Source organism: Cyrtonyx montezumae, unplaced genomic scaffold, assembly GCF_038088225.1.
Source record: "Cyrtonyx montezumae isolate F1298 unplaced genomic scaffold, pur_monq_1.0 scaffold_14, whole genome shotgun sequence".
Taxonomy (NCBI): Eukaryota; Metazoa; Chordata; class Aves; order Galliformes; family Odontophoridae; genus Cyrtonyx; species Cyrtonyx montezumae.
The window spans coordinates 5,801,453-5,822,090 of NW_027071870.1; the positions used below are offsets into that span (position 1 = coordinate 5,801,453).

Genomic DNA, 20,638 nt, shown 5'->3' on the forward strand with positions numbered 1-20,638 from the left:
CAAAATGTATTTAAGTTGTGAGGATGTTTCAATTATTCTCTTCTCAGACATTTTGGTAATTACATATAAATATATTATGACTATTATTAGGAAAAAGCAAATACAAATCCTATTTTAGAAAAAGCAAAACTCTTCTTGATTGCATTTGCTTTCACTAGATATGAAAAAAAAAAAAAAGAAAACGAATGATCATTTTTTTTCCCCCTTTGTTTGTTCTTGTTTTAACCTATGTGGATTCTATTGTTTCAACTACTGATAAACAGCGGCTTTAAACTGATGTCTTTATCAGACAGAATGCCAGACAGCCACCTATCTGCCTTGCTATAACCTGCCCATAAAAGTAGCATGAAGCAAAGACTGATCTCATCTATACTTAAAGATGGAAGACTTACCTCGGGGCTAAGTGATCCTAAAGCATTTTTGCTGTTGAGAGATCACAGAGCACTTTTTGGACTGGATAAAGAAGTTACTTTATGTCACTGCAGCTTTCAGTGAACACTTAGCATCAGCATTCAGCAGATCATTGCCTGCAAAACCTTTGTTACTCCAGCTATTTGTTTAAGTACAACAGATAACAGTGAGGTATAGGGTGCTGTTTATGCTGTGTTGCTATTTTTCTCAACTTTTGAGTGAATAAAAATTTAATGAACTTATTGAGATTTCCAGATGAACATTCGGCAACTCAGCTTTCACATTATTAGTAAACAATCTGTCATGGGATTGTTGTCTAGGATGTAGGTCTAATAACTAAATCTGCAGCCTCCCTGAGTTTGAGGGAAAAGAGAACTGACTAAATTCATGCCAAGGGGTACAACTTTGTTTTATAGGCTGGATTCTTGAGCTTCTAGGTCAGAACTGGGCAATCTGTGCCAAATGGACATATGCAGCTTGCTAGTAGATCAAGCACTGCTCCCATGGTTAGGCTGCCCCATGAGCTGAAGACTTCTGACTTTGGCAGATTATATAGGTGCCATGGGGCAAGAACACAGTGCCACCTCCCATATGCTACTCACCATGGTGCATTTCTGGTGACTTGCAGTGACCAGGAGTCATCAGGTAAAGGTGATGAGACTCTTTTGGCTTTGCTCTTCTTCATATTCTAGTCTCATGGATTTTTATGTCGCTGAGCAGCAATCTCAATCCAAGCACTAGCTTAGAATCCTGTAATTCTCAATACTGGACATAGTAGGAAAGATTCAAGAGTGCTCATTCTGCTTATGAGCCAAAGTTTGCTAATCTGTCAGATGTGTCTGGCTATGCTGCTTAGAGGATCAACAGAGCTAAGCGAAGAGACAGTTCCCTTTTTATCTTTTTTTTGTTGTTGCACAGTGTATAACTGAGAAGAAAGAGGAATGCCTCTTGGTTGTGCTCCGTACAATTGCCTGAATAAAACATGACTCCTGATGGTATAAATGACAACATTTCTTTTACATAAATAGGCCATAAGGGAATACTGTCTGTCTGAGACATACCAGTTCAGGCTAAAGAAAGCTTTTACACTTTCTAGGCAAAATGTTTGGCAGCTGATCAAAAGACTTAGGGAGAAGAGTAGTGTCAAATGTCTTTTCTAGAAAAAGGTGCTGTCCTTGTCATTCATAATATATTTTGCCACCATCTGAAAGAGAAAATTCAGTTATCTTTGCTCTTAACTTCCTAATATCCAGACCATTTCCTTGTAATTACTTATTTTGTAATCTGATTTCTCCTTTTTATTTTAATCATGCAAAAACTCACAGAGAATTAACTCTCTTGTGTTGTCTTATTTCTGAGCAGCCAAGTAGAAACAACTCTGTATTTAAGAAATGTAATCATCTTGGCAGCAAAGAGATGATGCCAAATTTCTTTGCTATCACACTGCTACAGTTGCAGAATAAGTATGCTACTGCACTTCAAATAATATTTTCATACAACACATTAATTTTTTTTTCCATACTACAGTTTTTCTAAACAAAACAAAATATTTACCTGATAGAAACCTACTGTGATAAAGTGAGGCCTTTATACAACTAGAGACATCTGCTGTGGTTTGTAGAGTACTGCTTCTTCCAGACTGAGGTACTGAAACCAAACTCCTGAGTGCTTGTTCTGTGAGCTGAGTAAGAACGGGTATGTGGCATTTCCTGAAACTGTGGCTGGCTCTTGGGATCACTGTCTGACAAGATTTACCTACTCCAAAGGAAAACAGAGACTGAACTGAAAGGGAGACATTCCTCAGGCAGATTTGGGTGCTGGTCTCCTAGCTGTATTGCTTCAGAAATCAAGGTCAGTAGGTTAATGAGGAGAGTGAGAAGGAAAGAAATTTTAATTGTGTTATACACAGTGAATTTCACTGAAATTCTGGTCCTTTAAAAATCAGTTCTCTCACACACGAAAGCACAAGACCAGTGTGCTTTCGTGATGGAGGTTTTTCACTGTGTGATGCAAGATGGTAGATTTAAAAGCGTAGGCTGAATTTTTCCTTGGTGTTTTACTGCTGACTGCTGGTTTAATCCCATGAGCTCCGTGAATTTTTCTTCAGGAGAGAGAACAGTGAAGTACTGCTCTAACCTTGTGTCTATCACCTGCTTTCTCAAGGCAGCAGTGTGCCATCAAAGGCAAAATTAGTGCTGTGTGGGTTTTTTTGTTTTTGTTTGTTTTTGAGACATAGCATGTGACAGAATATTTCCTCATTTAGCATTCAAGACTTTCTCTCCAGCCTTAGAAACTGAGAAGCACTGGTCACTGTCCTCACTTCTTCGGGGCTTTATTATCAGCAACACTCCCTGTACAACTTTTGGCGAAAGGAGGAAAAGAAAGCAGAACTTGCAATGAGGTTCTCTGGGTTCTTGTTTGTTCTTCCTCTCATTCATGGTGCTTTGCAGCTGGCGGGTAAGTGCCTTCCTCTTGTGTCCTCTAGCACTGTATGTGAAAGACTTGAGGAATCCATTAGCACTAGGAACACAAATGTAATAAAATTTATGAGAAACAGTTGGATTACATTTGGGAATTTATTGTAGACTTACAGTGACAATACAACTTTCATCTCTTTACCTGCACAGATATGAAGATGTTAAACACAACTTTTGGAGAACCAGATGTCTCCTGAGTATAATTAATTGTTACAGATTGACTAACAGTTTCTGTTTTTCCTTAATTGTACATGGTATCACTGCAGGAGCTGAACTGAACCATGTTGCTTATTATAAATTGAATTAATTTTTCCAAGCTCTTTTTATGAGTTTACATTTTTTCAATACCTTTTTGAGTATATATGATACTCAGTGATCAAAAGATGCATCATGGACCCAAATAGGTTATGAATCCCACAGCTCTCAAGTCCTGCCTTCTCATACTTTTTGTTTTCCCAGTCTCACTCATAGTTTTACATTGCAATGGCTCACAGTAGGCGCTGCAGGTCTTGTAGGTCAGCAAGGCCCATGATCCTTCAGTGTGGCCTGGAGTAGTTCACCTGCATTTATTGGGAAAAGGAGAAAAAAATCTGGATCCTGGAGAGAAAATGTATGACTCAGCCAAGATGGCTGTGACACTACTGGGACACCTGTAAGATCTGACAGCATGAAAAATGTTTGCAGAGGTCAGAGGTCTGCAAGGCTGTGTATCTGAGGACACAAGGATAAAGGGTAATGGTGACCACAGTGTGTGTGAAGAAATTCTTATGGCTAATATAAATAAACTCAACAAGATATGCTTAGCTCTTCTGATGATTCTTGCTGCCACTAATCCATGATATAGTGATATACAGTAAAGAAATACAAATTCTGTTATCTACCTTATTGTTTTTTGACCAATAAAATTGATGTTGCAGTAGACTCCTTCCAAAAATGTTTTTATTTGATATGAAAGCAGTGACTCCTATTTTGTATGAATAGGAAGCAGATTGTGTCACTTAGATTTATTATACCTATGCTTCCCATTGTTTTGTTTTACAGACACTGAAATATTTTTAATATATAATAAAGTCAGCAAACTCTGTCTTCAGGCTTCTATTGCAAAATCAGTTAGAACTGCCACTTGCCATCTAGACAATGAATCACAAAAATTCATGTGGATTTCTGATCATCAGCTCATGAGCGTGAGACTGAACCTATGCTTGGGTGTTCCATGGAAGAAAGATGAGGTTGCAATCACCCTGTTCCCATGTAACCAATCCAGTGAGCTTCAGTGGTGGGAATGTAGAAATGAAAGCCTTCTTGCAATCCAAGGAGAAGACTTGTTTTTCAGTCCTGGAAAGGAGGAACATGATAATGTTGTACTAAAGAAGAGGATGAGTTCAAAGAATAATTGGAAGATCTATGGGGCCATGGATGTTTTATGTTCCCAGAGATATGAAGGTACAGAAAATTGAGTCTTTCAGCCACTGCATTAATTTCTTTGTGAGTATTAGGGTGTTTTGGATCTTCAGCTCTGAACATTCTGACTCATTCATTAACAATCAGAGTTGTAGAAAGTCACTGTACCAAGAAAGTTAAACTTGAATTAAATTTCATATCTTTAGCAAAGTATTATACATGTTGTATATAATGTATATATCATGTACTATACACACTGTAATATTATAGTAGTATTATAGTATTATAATATTGTAGTACATTATAGTCCATAATTAGGCTCACAGAATCATAGAACAACTTAGGTTGGAAGGGATCTTAAAGCCTACTCAGTTCCAATCCTCTGCCACTGGCAGGGCTACTCCCCAGTACATCAAGCTGCTCTGGGCCCCACCTATCCCAGCCTTGAAAAGTCCAGGAATGGGGTATTCACAGCTTCTCTGGGCATCCTGTGCCCATGCCTCATCACCCTCTGAACAAAGATTTTCTTCCTAATGTCTGATCTACTTCTCCCCTCACTTAATTTAAAGCCATTCTCTTGTTCTGTCACTGTCAAACTGTGTGAAAAGCTGGTCTTCCTCTTGCTTATAAACTCTCCTTTAAGTACTGAAAGGCTGCAATGAAGTCTCCTCAGAGCCTTCTCTTCTCCATGCTGAACAAGCCCAGCTCCCTCGACCTTTCTTCATAGGCAACATGCTTCAGCCCTCTGAGCATCCTCATGACCCTCTTCTCGGACTGTTCCAACAGCTCTGATTACTCTGGATCAATTTTCCACATAGTGCTATAGTAATGGGAAAGCTAGTATGCAAAGAACTTTGAGATGCAATTTATCAGTTAATGTAAATGGCATTTTTGACAGTTTATATTATTTTCTATACTACCATTATCCTTTTGCCTTCTCAGAAACCTTTACACTGCTAGGAAATGCTTTTGGGGCACCTTGTGTGTTCCCTTTCATGTACAAGAAGCAGTGGTATGCCAAGTGCACAACTGCTGGCCGTTCAGATGGATGGCCTTGGTGTGCAACAACTGCAGACTATGACACAGATCAGCGATATGGATTTTGTCCGTTAAAAGGTAAGTTATCTGTTCCCTTGCTAACCAGTGCTAGCAGAGTATTAGTATCTGTATAATGTTGCATGGTTTACATAAATAAATCGTAGTGTATTGCCACATCCTACAGCACTCTACACAAGGAAATAACGTTGCATCAAGATTTGAAGAAAACTGATTGAAGAGTAAAATAGCATGCAGATCCCACTAATTGTGGTGTGTTGCTGAGCAGCAAGATAACTTTGATTTATTCCTTGTTTCCCAGGCAGTGTACATTCTGTGATTATTGTATAACCCTTCTCTGAGGACTCCCATTGCGATGGATGTGGGCATAAAAATAAGTGCTGTAGGAAGCATAATGATTAAACTAACATGTTTTATCTGCATATATATGTATATATATTTTTTCTTAAGTGGAAAGTGCTCTCTCATTGAGCACTTTCCTCACAATAAGCCCTCTTTATATTGTCTGGAAAGCAGTCTTTCCACCCACCTGGCATTTCTCTGAAAGTGATTTTTTTCTGAAAATTTATTTCCATTTCTGTGTTCACTTCTCTCTCCATCTCTCCTTCTAGCTGTATGGTTGACAGGTAACTTTTGCAATTCTTCTGGTCTTCTTAGCTCTCACCTGCCTTTTTCCCCACTGCTCTGCAGTCAGTATGCTTTTGAGGTCACTACAAATGTATCTACAACAGTAAGCCTAAATGGCATGTGACATAGGGTCAATGAATACTTATCAAAACTTTTGAAAGCCAGTTCTCAATTCTCTTTTTTTTTTTTAATCAGGTTTATACTAGCTTTGGGAAATAATCAAATATCTAACCTGATTTAGTATTGCATTTTAATAAGCGTGGATAGATCTCGCCAGATCAAAGAGGAAAAGATAGTCAGAAGAGGAGCACCATGTGGCTCAGTACCACAGCAGTACCTGAGCTCACAGGCTGTCTGGCAGGTACCACCAGAGGCTTTTAGCAGAAGAGAATTTATCCAAGAACTGTCTGATGTTAAATTCAATTCTACAGAGGTATCTCACAGCTCTCAGCAGAAACTGCTGCCAAGAAAGGGAAGAAGCTGGATATCTTTTTATAGATTTAAACTAAGATTTCTGCCACAGCACTCCATGAAATATATGCAATCAGTTCCCTAGTAGTAAATCCTGGATTATGTATCTTTGTGCAAGAGTTGGGAATATCTTTCAGTGCTGCCTGCTGGGGTCTTACCTTCATCTTTCTTTTTCCTGCTCCTAAAATTTTCCATGATCTTGGAAGAACAGAGCCAACAGTTAATAAGAGTTGTGCATAAGGAAAACTGCAAATCATTTTTCTGTGAGTGAGTTACTATCCCCCCATTATAATTATTTTCTCCACAGACAGAGAAACCACTTGGACTACGGATGTGTTAAGAAATGTCCACTACCAAATAAACTCTGAATCTGCTCTCACATGGCACCAAGCAAGGAAGAGCTGTCAGCAACAAAATGCGGAATTATTGAGTATCACAGACATTCATGAACAAATGTATCTTAAAGGTAAGGAAGTAAAGCCAACCCTGACTACTTACTTCTAGGATCTTTTCAATCTATCATTGAAGCTATAGACTACCTGCTAAGGTCCCATGAGCCTAGATATATTAAAAAAAGTAAATAAAATCTTTTAGAATTTGCAAGTTCATATTAAACTTTCCAAGATGTCTAAATGAAATTCAAAGTGTTTCAGTACGCTGCAAATGCAGCAGTTTGACTTTTTTTTTTTAGAAATATATTGTTTTAAAAATTGGTTGTTTTTTCTTTTTTAAGAAAAAGCACTCTTTTGAAAATTAAAGTTTAGTTTTTAATAAGAAGTGATATTTTTTAAAAAAAAGATAAAAGACATTTGCTTATGTCATAAGAAAGATATGTTTTGTGTCAAAAGCAGTTTAGCACCTGTTTGGTTTGTTTTCCATTAATTTAGCACTTAGAAAAGTATCAGTTATTCACACATCCCAAATGTGGCTCTGCCTACTGCATCTTATCTGAGGACTGGGATGGAAGAAACTATCTATTGTTTAATGATGAATTTAACGTGTAAGATTTTTAACTTTAGACTTTACTCTTACACTCTACTGATATTTCCACTTAAATATATCCAATCTTGTAAAGATTTAGGTTGTTCTACAAAAAATAAAAATAAAAAAATTACCAATTCTGAATTTACTCTCTGTGATGTCATTTTGCAATAAAAGATACAAAGAGTAACAGAGCGTTGATTGCTGTTGTATTTTCTGTTGATCAAAACTTGAGTGTATTTCAATTTATCACAGCATCTGAAGGTATTTGTGCTTAGATATTCTAGAAATTCATACCTTCCTGTAGAAATTTTTAGTAACTTCTGCAATTTAAAAAGTGATTTATAAATCTTCTTTTGTTTATTTAGAGTTAACAGAAAGTACAGATTCTGCACTGTGGATCGGCCTCAATAGACTGGACTTGAAGAGTGGCTGGGGGTGGATTGGAGGCACTCCTTTACAGTATTTAAACTGGGCTCCAGGTAGCTGTGGCTTCACTCTAATTCTGTATTTCTGAAGACAAAGAATACATATTTCAAATTCGTCTTTAAAATACATTCTGAGATTATTTGAGCATGTGAAAAAGGAGAATGTTAGCATTTAGCCACCAAAACAACATGTACGTTAGCCTTTCTTGTGTTAGATATAGAGATGTTTTCTTTTTCTATAGCAATATAAATCAGAAACTTCTATGTATTGCAAAAATATTTTACACCTGAAAACAATACTATAGCTCTACAAATATTTAGTTTTCCATGTCTGGTCTCCAGCAACAAAAAAATATTAAATGTCAGAAGATTGAGCAAGTTACACATTTACGTACACTTAAGCTAAATTGCAAATGTGCTATATTACATGGAGGCATTCCCACTACCAGAGACCTGCCTCAGTTCAAAAAGCATTTAGTTGTTTTACTAAGAGGGAAGTGGTTTAGTTGCAAAATACTGCTGACTGGATGGTCTTGGAGGTCTTTTTCAACCTTGGTGATTTTATGATTCAGTCCTTGCTGAATATGTCAAAGATGTAAAGATCTTTGAGGCTGTTGCTTCAACCAGGAGTGATTTCTTCTGTTTGTTTTTGAGCTTAGCATTCTATTTGTCTTAGAAATATTCACCTTTTTTCTTTTTAAAATTTTTATTTTTCCCAAAGGAAGCCCCTCTCCAGAATCTGGAAAACTGTGTGTGGTTTTGAATCCTGAGACAAAAGCTAAATGGCAAAATTGGCAATGTAATGAGAAACTTGGTTACATCTGTAAAAAAAGAAACATTACCTTGTTACTCTCAGGTATGTTATCATGTTGATAATTAAAAATAGGAGCTGTTGTCTGAACTGATTGGTGTTCTCTTTGGTAGCGATGAGAAGGAGAATTTTATTATAAATAAGAACTATTTTTAACCATTACTCTCTTCCATTTTTTCTCATTCATGATTTAACAGCCATTACAGTCTCTAGTCACACCACACAGAGAATCAAACAGCCAGGTCTCTTTTTGAAACCACAAAGTACTGACCATAAAAAAAGGAGAAAAAACAGAAGTTATTTTTCAGAAAAGAGAAGTTAGTAAATACAATTAAAGGAAGAAAAATTGACACACAGTGAAGATAAAAGATATTCTAAGTAAATATTTCCCTGTTGGTGTTTTCCTGTGCATATGTCTAGGTTGAAATTTGTCTAGTTGACTTTTATCTACAGATATACTTAATCTTTCAAAAATTCATAAGTACTCTATGGAAAGTAGACGATTTCTGATTTTTCTTAGCTGATAAACTGCTTCTAAGTAATAAAGAGGATGTTACCATTTATACATTAATATAATTTTTACAGTCATTTAACCATTATAAAAACTGTAGATTTTGTGCTAAATAATATATGTATTAAAAAGCTTTTATTTTCCTAGTTAAAACAGCAAGTTATTAATCATATTTATATTTAATCTCCTAAAATACTGACATTTATTCCTAGGTGACACTGGGCCTATTACTTGCCCAGATGGATGGGTATCATATGTAGATCACTGTTACAAGATCTTCAGGGAAGCCAAAGGATGGCAAGAAGCTTTGACCTCCTGTCAGAACGAAGGGAGTCACCTGACCAGCATCCAGCACCTTGAGGAGCACAGCTTTATAGTGTCTGGGCTTGGATATAGTGAGTGTTTCCAGGTTTTTGTTGTTGTTGTTGTTGTTTTTTTAATTGTTTTTTGCCCTTGTCTATGTGAAAGGAGTTACCAGCTAGCTGAACTGATAAGCAGAAGTTTTATTAGCATTAAATATTGCAGCCAAAGACATACAAGGAGCCAAAGGTCCAGTAGCTATAGATTGGTGGAATGCATTCTGTTTCAAATCAGCCCAACCATGCTCATAAGCAGCACTAACAGGAACGTAGTTTGCTTTCTTTTACTTTTTCATTCTAGTATTATCCCCCAGTTTAGTGATTATTGAAGAAATCACAAATATCCTTCCAAATCACTCTCATTTTTCTAAATGCTACCTAAATTTACCTTTTATTTTTACTAGCTTTTCTTTAATAAAGAATGCCTAAAAACATAGAATCATGCACTGATTTAGGCCAGTGTAAACCAGATGTCTTCCAGGGTAGCCTCAGCTTGCACAGCCAACCTCCCAGTCGGATTTGGTTAGATGAGGATTTTAAGGTGGTCCTGTGTGGAGACAGGAGTTGGACCCAATGGTCCTTGTGGTTTTCCTTCCAGATTGGGATATTTTATGATTCTATGATTTCGTTACAACCTAATTTCAAACATGTACTGTAAGCATTGTAAAGTGTGTGAAATATTTAGCATATAAAATAAGCATAGAACAAATTAAATAATGTTCTGCTTTATGAATTACATGTTCTAGATTACGTGTTCTAGAGCTTGATAGCTGGGAAAAGAATGCAGCAGTATGAGAGGTATTTTCTAGTTCTGTGTTTCTCTGTTCAAGAGCCAACAGACAAGCTCTGGATTGGGCTGAATGATCATAAGGTTCAAATGTTTTTTGAATGGAGTGATGGTATGCCTGTGACGTACACAAAATGGCATCTGGGAGAGCCATCCAGTACCAAGAACAGGCCAGAAGACTGCGTGATGATCAAGGGCCAGGTAACGTTTTTCAGTATGCATTTGATTTTAATATAAAAATTAACTGAATTGTTAACTGAAGAATAATCTGACCTTCTCTTTCAACAGCTGTCTAAGGCCTAGAAAAGGGGATATGAGGACAAAAGTTGAGACTCAAATATGATCTTTCATTAAAAGAAAAAAAATAAATAAAAATATTGCTGGACTACTGATTACATTCTCTTCAGCTTCATCTCAAAGTCACTATTGAAATAAAGCAGGTCTTTCAATGTCATTTGGATACGTTCTCCTACTGCTTTTCTTCTGGTGGCAATGATAACGTGAAGATTCCTGCTGCTGCACTTGTGCCTGCTTCTTTGCCCATCCTTGAGTGGTGCAACTGCCTGTGCTGGGACCTGCAGAACAGTCTGGGGACCTGCTCCAGCTGAAAAGTAGCCAGGAAATCTGTCACCTTTATTGCCACTCATCACTACCAGCCATAGCACTCTACCATTTAGCATGAGCAGATTTAGTTTTGTTACCAACTTAGAAAACTGCATATAAAAGATCTTTTTAATTACTTTACATTATTCATGTTAATTTCGTTGCTATTTGTTTCTTTTTCCTGCCTCATAGGATGGCTATTTTGCAGACTCTGACTGTGAGAAGAAAGCTGGTTATATTTGTAAAAGAAAACCTATATCACAAACAGCTAGAGAAAAGGAAAGTACTGATGCAGGTTGCAAAGAAGTAAGTATATAAGACTGGAACGTTAATTTCTCAGATCAAAAATGGACCTAATCTGAGAATAATCTACAATTACTTAAATTATTATTTATTTACATATTCCTTTTATTATTTATGATGGAGTTTATCTCTTAAGTTACATTGAGCTATTTATGGAAACCATTTAGAAGGAATCTGAAATTTCAGTGCAAAAAGTTGCTAGTTCATAGTATTTATGCTTATTATCCTTCATTCATTTTGAAATTCTATACCTCATTTAATACATGACCCCACAATTATTTAAAACTCATTAGTAGTTTCTATGATTGTGTTATAGGGATGGAAAAGATATGGGACCTACTGCTATTTTCTTGGACATGTACCAGCAACATTTTCTGAAGCAAACAGCACTTGTGAAGGAGAAAAAGGTTATCTAGCCACAGTTGGAAGTAGGTATGATAATGAATTTTCTTTGTCTCATGAAAAGGTAAAAGTTGTATGTTTCAAATTACTCATGTAACTATTTCTCAGTTATTACACAAGATCTAACTGTAAATTATTCAAGCTACAGATGCAGTTTGTAGTTGAAAAAAAAGTAACTTAAGTTGATTTATATGGCATCTGAAGCAAGGAAAAGGAGAAAAGAATTCATCATCAGCTGTCTAATTGAATTAGATAAATTAGATACGCTGAAATTAAATAAACTTGGATAAATGCTTTTGTTCTCATATGTGTTACTGTGATCTTCATACAGGTATGAACAAGCCTATTTGACTAGTCTTGTTGGGCTGAGGCCTGAGAAATATTTCTGGCTTGGTCTCTCTGACATGGAGAAACAAGGAACTTTCAGGTGGAGCAGTGGTGAAGGCGTCTCCTTCACGCACTGGGATGCAGAAATGCCTGGTAGGTGCTGTGACTGAGGGTGGTGGAGCCCACAGTCCCTATTCAGATTTTTATTGGCAACATCTTCTGAATGTTATCGCTTAGCCTTCTGATGTATTTTACAGGTGCAGGCAGTTCCCTAAACCTGTGCTTTAACTACAAAGGAACAATTTGAGTTACAGTTTTATACAAGGGTGACTGATATTACTTACCCATAAGTTTAAATCTATGCCTCATCTTCACAAAGACTATCATAATTAGAATCTTGAAAATTGCCTTCTTTTTGATAAACAGGTTACAGGCAATTCCTGAGATTATTCTGCACTCATCTCTGGAGAAAACAGTCTGAAACAGAGCAACTGTAATAAGGAGTTTAAGTTAGAATTAAAAAATGACAGAATCAAAACAGATTGTGCCATCACTTGTTATGTTAGGAAGGTTGCATTCACGTGATAATACTGAAACGGCACAAAAGAACAGAAAGCAAGGTTTTGAAACTCTGAGGGAATCTGCATTCCTCAAGATAAGAATACATCCTTCCAAGTCATAATTCATCAAAGTTTTTCTCAAATCTTTCAGCAAGTTTATAAATCTCTGAATAAAATGTGAACAGCACAGAGCTATAAAATTTCTATCAATGCAACAAGAGAAAACATCTTGCTGGGTACTCTACAAAGCCAGCAGATGAACAGATGAACCTTCATCATATATCTTTGAGCCTTAAGTAAGAATGAGATCCTCATTATAAGCGCAGTTTTCTCTGTGAAAAATATTTTTTTTTCTACCCATAGAATTCACTATAAGAACATTCAAAATAGAAAGAAAAACAAGGAAAACCTTCAAGCTGATTATAACCTCCTCAGACAGAAACCTCGTCTTCATCTCAGTGGAAAACACCTAGAATATTTCTCTACTCAAGTGCTATTGAAGGGAATGGGCATTTCTCAGAGTTTTTAAGGTTCAAACAGTTTAGAGTGTATGATGAAATAGCCAATATGTTTTTTATTTCTCATAAAGGAAGTAAACCAGGGTGTGTTGCCATGAGAACTGGAACTGCAGCTGGATTATGGCATGTTCTTGACTGCGACTCTAAGCAAAAATATATCTGCAAACAATGGGCAGTTGGTGCAACAGCCCCACCTATTCCAACAACTGTTCCAGAACCAACATGCCCTAGAGGGTGGATATCAAATGATGATGCTAATTTCTGTTATAAAGTAAGTGCTTAAATAGTTAAAAGAAATGCTTTGTTTGTCACCTCTGTGGTAAATAATTAGACCACTCTAATGCAGAAAAATTATAACCAGTTTAATCCATGCTACTTCTCCTATAGGGTATTACTTGTCTTTTATGAAACTTCATTTATATTTGATCAAGAACATATTTCTTCATTATATATTTTATTTGTATTACATATATGTGTATTTCATTATGTTATAGATATACATGTATATCCTTATTTTATTTTTTACTTGTAGAATATGTTTTAAAGCAATTTCTTCACAGTACTTTTGCAGATCAGATATTAAAAAGAAATCATGGATTGAAGCTCGAGATTTTTGTAGACAAATTGGAGGGGATTTGGCCACCATTAATAATGAGGAGGAGAAAAAAATGGTAACAAGAGCAAACAGGTGAGTATCTGTGCTTTTTTTTTTTTTCTTATAAGACTTTAAAGATGATTAAAATGATTTGCTATAAATACTCAGATAATTTCTGAAACAGAGATTCCTAGAAATCAAAAAACACTGTGATAACTTTAAATTTTACCTACATACAAGTGTTAACTGTTTAATTAAAAAGACCTAAATACATTTTTTGTGGCTAATGGGTATCATGAAATTGTAGGAGGTGGTATTCTTAGCAGGGTAGAAAATATTATCAATATATTTACTTTTGACTTACCAAGACATAGTCAAAAGCTGAGATCATCAAGAGCAATAGCCTCTTTAAATCAGGGAAGTCCTTTCCTTTCCTAGAAAACGGAGTACAGAGGAAATATAAGATCAAAACAATCAGTAATTTTGATAGATCAACCATTGGCACATTTGCTAACATAGAGTGACTGTTGATCTGGCAGTTAGCAGTGATACAATGTCAGCTGCTCTTATTGCTCCATTGCTACAATATTGATGACTATCTAGGGACTGGATATTCTTGAAGGTCTTTATCAACCTAAACAATTCTACAATTCTATTATATTGCATGAGGTATCCCTTTTCTATAGTATGTAACAATTACTAACATGTTTTTAATGGTTTCAGTTACATTTCTAAGTTAGTACACTGGTGCATAGGTCACGAATGCAGGGCTAGTGCTCTGCCAATTACATCTGTTGCACCAGCACATTCAAACTGTGAATTCCAGTGAGTTTAATCATTTGTAAACTGCAGGGAGACTGTATCAAAGAGGCTGGTAGGGCAGGTAATATGAAGGTAAATATTAGATATTTCTGTGGGGAATATATGCATAAGTATAGCCTTCAGCAGAGCTAATAGGATAATTATTACTACATCATTGCACTTTGGAAAATGCTATAGAATGTTTAATGATGTGTTCCTGGATGTTGTTTGCATTAGTGTTTACAAACTGTTCTGTCTCATAATTTGTGTTTGAGGCAGTCAGTGTACATTTGAAAGAGTTTGGCTTGGTATATTTTCCTTGAATCCAGATGAAGGATTTGCTTGGAGTGATGGCTCTCCAGTAAGTATTTTAATTTTTCACCAGATTTGTTTGGTTAAGATGTCTTGGGGTTTGTACATGCCATTTCTGGGTTTTACTGTTCTCCTCTTCAAAGAGAACACTAATCCTGCCAACGTTTATATGGCTGTTAACCTTTATTACCACCAGTAAAACTACAGCAACACATTTGAACACATGGAAATAATCTGCATCTCACTATGGTCTGCAGCTTTCTGCACAGCACTCTAATATATTTTCTTTCCCAAAAGTCAAGTATGAACACAAAACATTGGGTTGGGGTGAAGTGCTCAGTTAGATGAAGCTCATTAGAAGCAGCCCATTTGCCCATTTTTATTCTGACTGTGTCTAGGACTTGAGGTATGAACAGGAAGAAAAGTCCTCCATAGCAAGACAGCCTTATCTCCTGATTAGTGACACTGCCCCACTGTAAAAATTGTTTCACCTATTTCTTTTTCCTCTATTTGTACTCTTCTTAGTAAATGACAGTACCTTTGTTTCTTTTTGTCAATGGGCTGTGCATCTGCTGAAACAAATTAAAAGATTATTTCTTTTATAGGTTAGGTACACTGACTGGAGTGATCATCCAAGAAGTTCAGGACACATGCTCTGTGGTGTAATCAATGGTGGAACTTTTTCTAAGCGTTGGCTTCTTTCACTCTGTGAAGAACAGCATGACTGGGTTTGTCAAATTAAAAAAGGTAAGTTTATTCTTCTCTTTTATTAGGAAGCTTAAATAACTTTTCAAAGTATTTGTTTTCAAATCTAATTTGCTGGAGAAAGAAACAGAACTTTGAAATCAGGACCTTTTCCAAATGTATGCAAAAAAAAAATTAGGTTATGTAATTACAGGCAAGGATTTTTCAATGACAGATAAGAATAAACAAACTAATTTCTTCATGTAAATAATGGTGTATAAATAATGGTGTTTCATAGATTGCAAACATTTTGTATAATAACTTGTCTATGTGCTCCTGATGTGGGAAGGAGTTGTGCATTCCTTACAACACTGATCATGATGAAAACAAATCTAAAAAATGTCTGGTGTACAAACATATCTTTTCCTTGAAATCTGCCTGGATTTACTCACTATAGGCCACTAAAAGAGGTAACAGGAGATGACTTTCCTAAGGGAAAGAGCTCCAATAGAAAAGTTCCTCCTAGAGCCATTTAGTGAAAGACAAGTGTTCAGGATCACAGTTGGTATGTTTGGCAGTAGTTGCTGAGGCTACTCATAACTAGAGCAATTTAGTTAAGCAAAATTGGTAAAACAGGTCCAGAAGTGGTGCTTCAAATTCTCCTCTAAAATTACGCAGGAAACATCAGCTTTTAGAAAAGCAATTGTTCAAAGCAGTGGCATTTATTTTTCCACTAGAGGCAGAAAAAACTTTCTGCCACTATGTACAGTTGTATTTCCTTTGGTCTATGAATATTTGAGATTAAGAGAGTGTTTGCTAGAGATGAAGTAAATCTAGTGTTAATTTTATCCCTATTTATGAGAAGACCTCTTCTGGAAAATTATGATATGCCTACTGGGGCATCAGTAAAGGGAATATAAAACAAAAGCTTAAAATGTTTCAGGTAAATCTACTGTTGTTCACAGCCTGGGAGACTGTTTTAATTAACATTGTTCTTAACCGGTACACAATTTAGCTATGATTTTGCTGAAATGAAGCACAGCTTCTTAAATAAAGAAGGGCAGCAAGGCTTGTGAAGGGCTTGTAGAATATGCCCTATGAGGAGAGATTGAAGGAACTGGGGCTGTTTAATCTGGTGAAAAGGAGACCGTATTTCTCTCTTCCAATATCTGAAAGGTGCTGAGTTGGTCTCTTCTCACTGGTGATAGGTGACAGGATGAGGGGAAATAGCCTTAAGTTGAATCAGGGTAAGTTTAGGTTGGATATCTGGAAACGCTTCTTCACAGGAAGGGTTGTTAAGCACTGGAATAGGCTGCCCAGGGAGGTGGTTGAATCCCCATTCCTGGATGTATTTAAAAACCATTTGGATGCAGTGCTCAGGGACATGATTTAGAGGAGGGCTGTTATTAGGTTAGTATGGTTAGGTCATGGTTGGACTTGATGATCCTTAAGGTCTTTTCCAACCTGAGTGATTTTATTATTATAGTATAAAATTGTAAGACTGAAATATTATATATTTTCACAATGCGTAGCTGAAATTTGTAGCTAAGCTTGCTTCTTTCCTATTAAATGGCAAAGGAGTGCAGAAGTCTGCTTTAGTTGTTGCTTGATTCCTTGCAGTCAGTCACAAAAACCATGCCACAGAAGCATATTTTACCTTCTGTTCTGTTGTTTTGCAGGAGTGAAGCCAAAACCTGTACCAGCTGATACATATGGTAGGTTTTTGCATACATTTATTCTTTTTTTTTTTTTTAATTAAAATTGTTACTCCCAAATGAATTTGTCCTACAAATAAACAATTTAAGGCTAACTTGATTGTCTTCCAGAGTATAGAACCACTGCAGATGGATGGGTCATATACGAAGATAAGCTATACTACATCAGCACAGAACAGCTCTCCATGGAAGAAGCCCGAGAGTTTTGCAGAAAGAATTCTGCTGACCTGGCTGTTATTAGTAGTAATAGTGAGAGGAGGTTCATACAGAGAGCATTGATAAAAAATGTAAGAACCAATACAGAGTAGAAATAATTTCAATAATCTGCCTGTAAACTTTGAATTACCTTAGAAATAGAACTAATAGTATTTTTGTCAATGAAATGTAACTGAGATTGATGAAATTCCCAGCAAAATGCTCTTTTTGTCCTGTGCAATTTGGTTTTCCCTACATGGCAGGAGCATTTCTAGTTGTTTAGCATCAAATAATTTTTTTGAAATTATCATAGAGGTACAGAGTGGCTTAAGTTGGGAAATCATCTTAAAGATCATTTTGTCCCAACCCCCTGCCATGGGCAGGGCTGCCACCCATAGATGAGGCTGCCCAGGGCCCCATCCAACCTGGCACTGAACACTCCAGGGATGGGGTTTTCATAGCTTATTTGGGCAGTCAGTGTTAGTGTCACACTGCTCCTTTAAGTAATGAATTTCTTCTTACTATGTAACCTAAATTTCCACTCTATTAGTTTAAAGCCATCCCCTCTTGTCCAATCACTACTAGACCATGTAAAATGTCGATCACCCTCCTGCTTATAAGCTCCATTCAAGTAGTGTGGAAGGCTGCAATAAGGTCTCTCTGGAGACTTCTCCAAGCTAAACAGGCTCAGCTCCCTCAAACTTTCTTCACAGGAGTGGCGTTTCAGCCCTCTGAGCATCTCTGTGGCCTTCTCTGTATCTGCTCCAATATCCTTGTACTGCGAGTCTGAGGTCTAGATGCAGTACTCCAGATGAGGCCTCACAGAGGCAGAGTAGAGGGAGTGATCACATCTCTTGCTGTGCCAGCCATCCCTCTGTTGATGCAGCTCAGGACACCATTGGCCTTCTGGGCCTCACTTGCACACTGCTGACTCATGTCAAGATTTTTGTTCACTAGAACCCCCAGGTCCTTAAAGTACTTTCTTTCTGTTTTAGGATAAATACAGGACAGAGTCAGAACAATACTTTATTGGTTTGAAAGTGAGTCTGGATAAAACATTTAGGTAAGTTAAGATCATCACAGCATCTGTTAATATGCAGAAGCAAACTATTTTATGTAGCCAGAGGTACTAAATGTGGTGTTTTTCAAGGACAAGGATCAAAGGCAGTTGTATGTTTAACAAGTACAAAGCAGAAGCAAAAAATTGTAGAACCTAGTTCCAGTAGTTTTCCCAAAGATAAAAACAAAACAAAACATTTTTTCTGTTATTTTCTTGAGTCAATGCATGCCCAAAGGAAAGCTTGGCAGCTGTATTTTATGCTTTCTAAGTCTGTTTCAAAGGTTGGCCCCATGAACTGGAGGTATACCTTACTTATAAACACACACACAAATAAAATGATTTTGATACTGTGGAGCTTATCTTTCATATATTTTTATCTATATACTGTAGCTCTAGAGAAGCCCTCCAGAATTAGGAAGGGGTGGAAGCTGCTTTGGACTGAGGATTTAAATTTTGATACTTCTGAATGAGTAACAGAATGCCTGTTAGTCTCCAGATACTTTACTTCAATAACATATTGAAATATTCCTCTTCAGAGAAAAATGCACAGAAAAGTATTTTTGTCCTCATTTTCATCAAAGAATACTCAGATTGACAAACATAGTATTAAGTAGATGATTCAATGTGATAAGATAAATAAAACTTATAATATCCTTTGTATTACTTATTATGCCTAACCAAATAATAGTTTCTGATACTGGATAATAGTTGATCACTCCTGCCTGTCAATGGAAAATATTCTTGGTGTTTTCTTTTTCTGTATTGCAATCAGCAGTATTTTACACACATTTCTTCACATTTGAATTAATTAAATTTTAATTGAAAATTAAAGAGAGAAAAATATGTAACAGTTTTTAGCCAGTTCTAATTAATGCTTACGGATCTTGTCTTCATTGTGAAATGTTCATTAGTATTCTCATCTAATAGCTGAAAGAGTATTAATTAATAATTATTTGTGTACCTTTTCTTTAAGATGGATAGATGGGACTCCAGTAACGTATGTGGCCTGGGCTCCTAATGAACCTAACTTTGCAAATAATGAGGAACATTGTGTGGTAATGTTTTCAAAACAAGGTAGATAATGATATTAAACTATTAGATTTTATTTTTCTCCATTTGGGTTATCATCAGTGCTGACAAACTTCTGCTGTTAGAAGCCATACAAGCTTATTGCTATTTTTTGAGATTCCTTAAGAAGGACAAGACAGCAAGATACAATGACTGGCATAAGCTCCAGTCTTAGAAGAGTCTATGTATTCAATATGGAGAGACTTTAGTCCCATGTGTAATTTAATACAGGTACTTCTCTGGGTTTGTAAGATTGGCATTGTGCATTACAGGGCTCTGCACTACTTTTCTAAATAAGAACCTGATAGATGAGCAGATCTCTTCACTTCTGTGACCTTAAGAAAGTATTTATGACGTAGCTACAAAATAAAGGGAGTTTAAAGTACAGCCAATAAGAAAGTAGATGTCAAATATTTTATAACATTTGAACATTACAATGAGCTCTCAGAATGAGCTCTGGAATGTTCTATCTCATCCATTTTGAACATTTTCTTTTCATGTTTGCTTGATGTATTACCTCTGCTCCCTGTGATTTAATGACACAATAGCTTGAACAAATCATAAACTGGTATGGGCACTGTGGAGGGCACTGGAAGAGAAGCAGCAGGGTCACGCAGTTCACGTTTATATTTTTCTCATCCTGTTTCCTGTAACTCTTTTACTTTGGTAGCTTAATGGGAGTGGGAAAAGCAGAATGAAGTTATTGGTAACCAGGGTATTTGCTCTTTTTTTCCTGTCTTTTGTTCTTTTTACAATTGCTAAGCAAGAAGCCCACAAATGGTGCTGAGCAGCTAAAGCCTGTGAACATCTTCCTTTTGTAAGCAATATTTAAGTTCATAAATGTAGCTTGAGGCTCTTTTTACTCACTTCAATGATCTGAAAAGTAGATGCTATCCTCATATTCAAAATAGGAAGAGATTGTTGCAAATGCTATAACATCTTAAATTGTTTATTTGACCTATTTTTAGGCTTGTGGAATGATGTAAACTGTGGTGTCACCAATAAATTTGTGTGTGAAAGGCATAATAGTTCTATTAATTCAACATTTGCTTCTCCATTGCCACCTGGAGGATGTCCAGAAAGTTGGCTTTTCTTTAACAATAAGGTATGTCAATCAGTATCTTAAATGAATTGCATATGGCAGCATGACTGAAAAAAAGAACTATAATCACAAA

General features: G+C 36.3%; 1 protein-coding gene across 1 annotated transcript in view; it reads left to right on the plus strand.

Annotated features, from left to right (window-relative positions):
- The first annotated feature begins 2,807 nt into the window (after positions 1 to 2,807).
- The window catches only part of LOC136045459 (macrophage mannose receptor 1-like), a 29,656-nt gene continuing 11,825 nt past the window's right edge, over positions 2,808 to 20,638 (plus strand). The window contains exons 1-20 of the mRNA XM_065731333.1: positions 2,808 to 2,868; positions 3,930 to 4,331; positions 5,232 to 5,405; positions 6,751 to 6,909; positions 7,793 to 7,906; positions 8,574 to 8,708; positions 9,387 to 9,569; positions 10,364 to 10,521; positions 11,116 to 11,229; positions 11,543 to 11,658; positions 11,960 to 12,108; positions 13,105 to 13,304; positions 13,594 to 13,721; positions 14,709 to 14,790; positions 15,347 to 15,488; positions 17,105 to 17,140; positions 17,252 to 17,427; positions 18,331 to 18,398; positions 19,369 to 19,469; positions 20,432 to 20,568. Of these exons, the coding sequence (XP_065587405.1) occupies positions 2,808 to 2,868; positions 3,930 to 4,331; positions 5,232 to 5,405; positions 6,751 to 6,909; positions 7,793 to 7,906; positions 8,574 to 8,708; positions 9,387 to 9,569; positions 10,364 to 10,521; positions 11,116 to 11,229; positions 11,543 to 11,658; positions 11,960 to 12,108; positions 13,105 to 13,304; positions 13,594 to 13,721; positions 14,709 to 14,790; positions 15,347 to 15,488; positions 17,105 to 17,140; positions 17,252 to 17,427; positions 18,331 to 18,398; positions 19,369 to 19,469; positions 20,432 to 20,568 (2,835 nt within the window). The remainder of the gene's footprint in view (positions 2,869 to 3,929; positions 4,332 to 5,231; positions 5,406 to 6,750; positions 6,910 to 7,792; positions 7,907 to 8,573; positions 8,709 to 9,386; positions 9,570 to 10,363; positions 10,522 to 11,115; positions 11,230 to 11,542; positions 11,659 to 11,959; positions 12,109 to 13,104; positions 13,305 to 13,593; positions 13,722 to 14,708; positions 14,791 to 15,346; positions 15,489 to 17,104; positions 17,141 to 17,251; positions 17,428 to 18,330; positions 18,399 to 19,368; positions 19,470 to 20,431; positions 20,569 to 20,638) is intronic.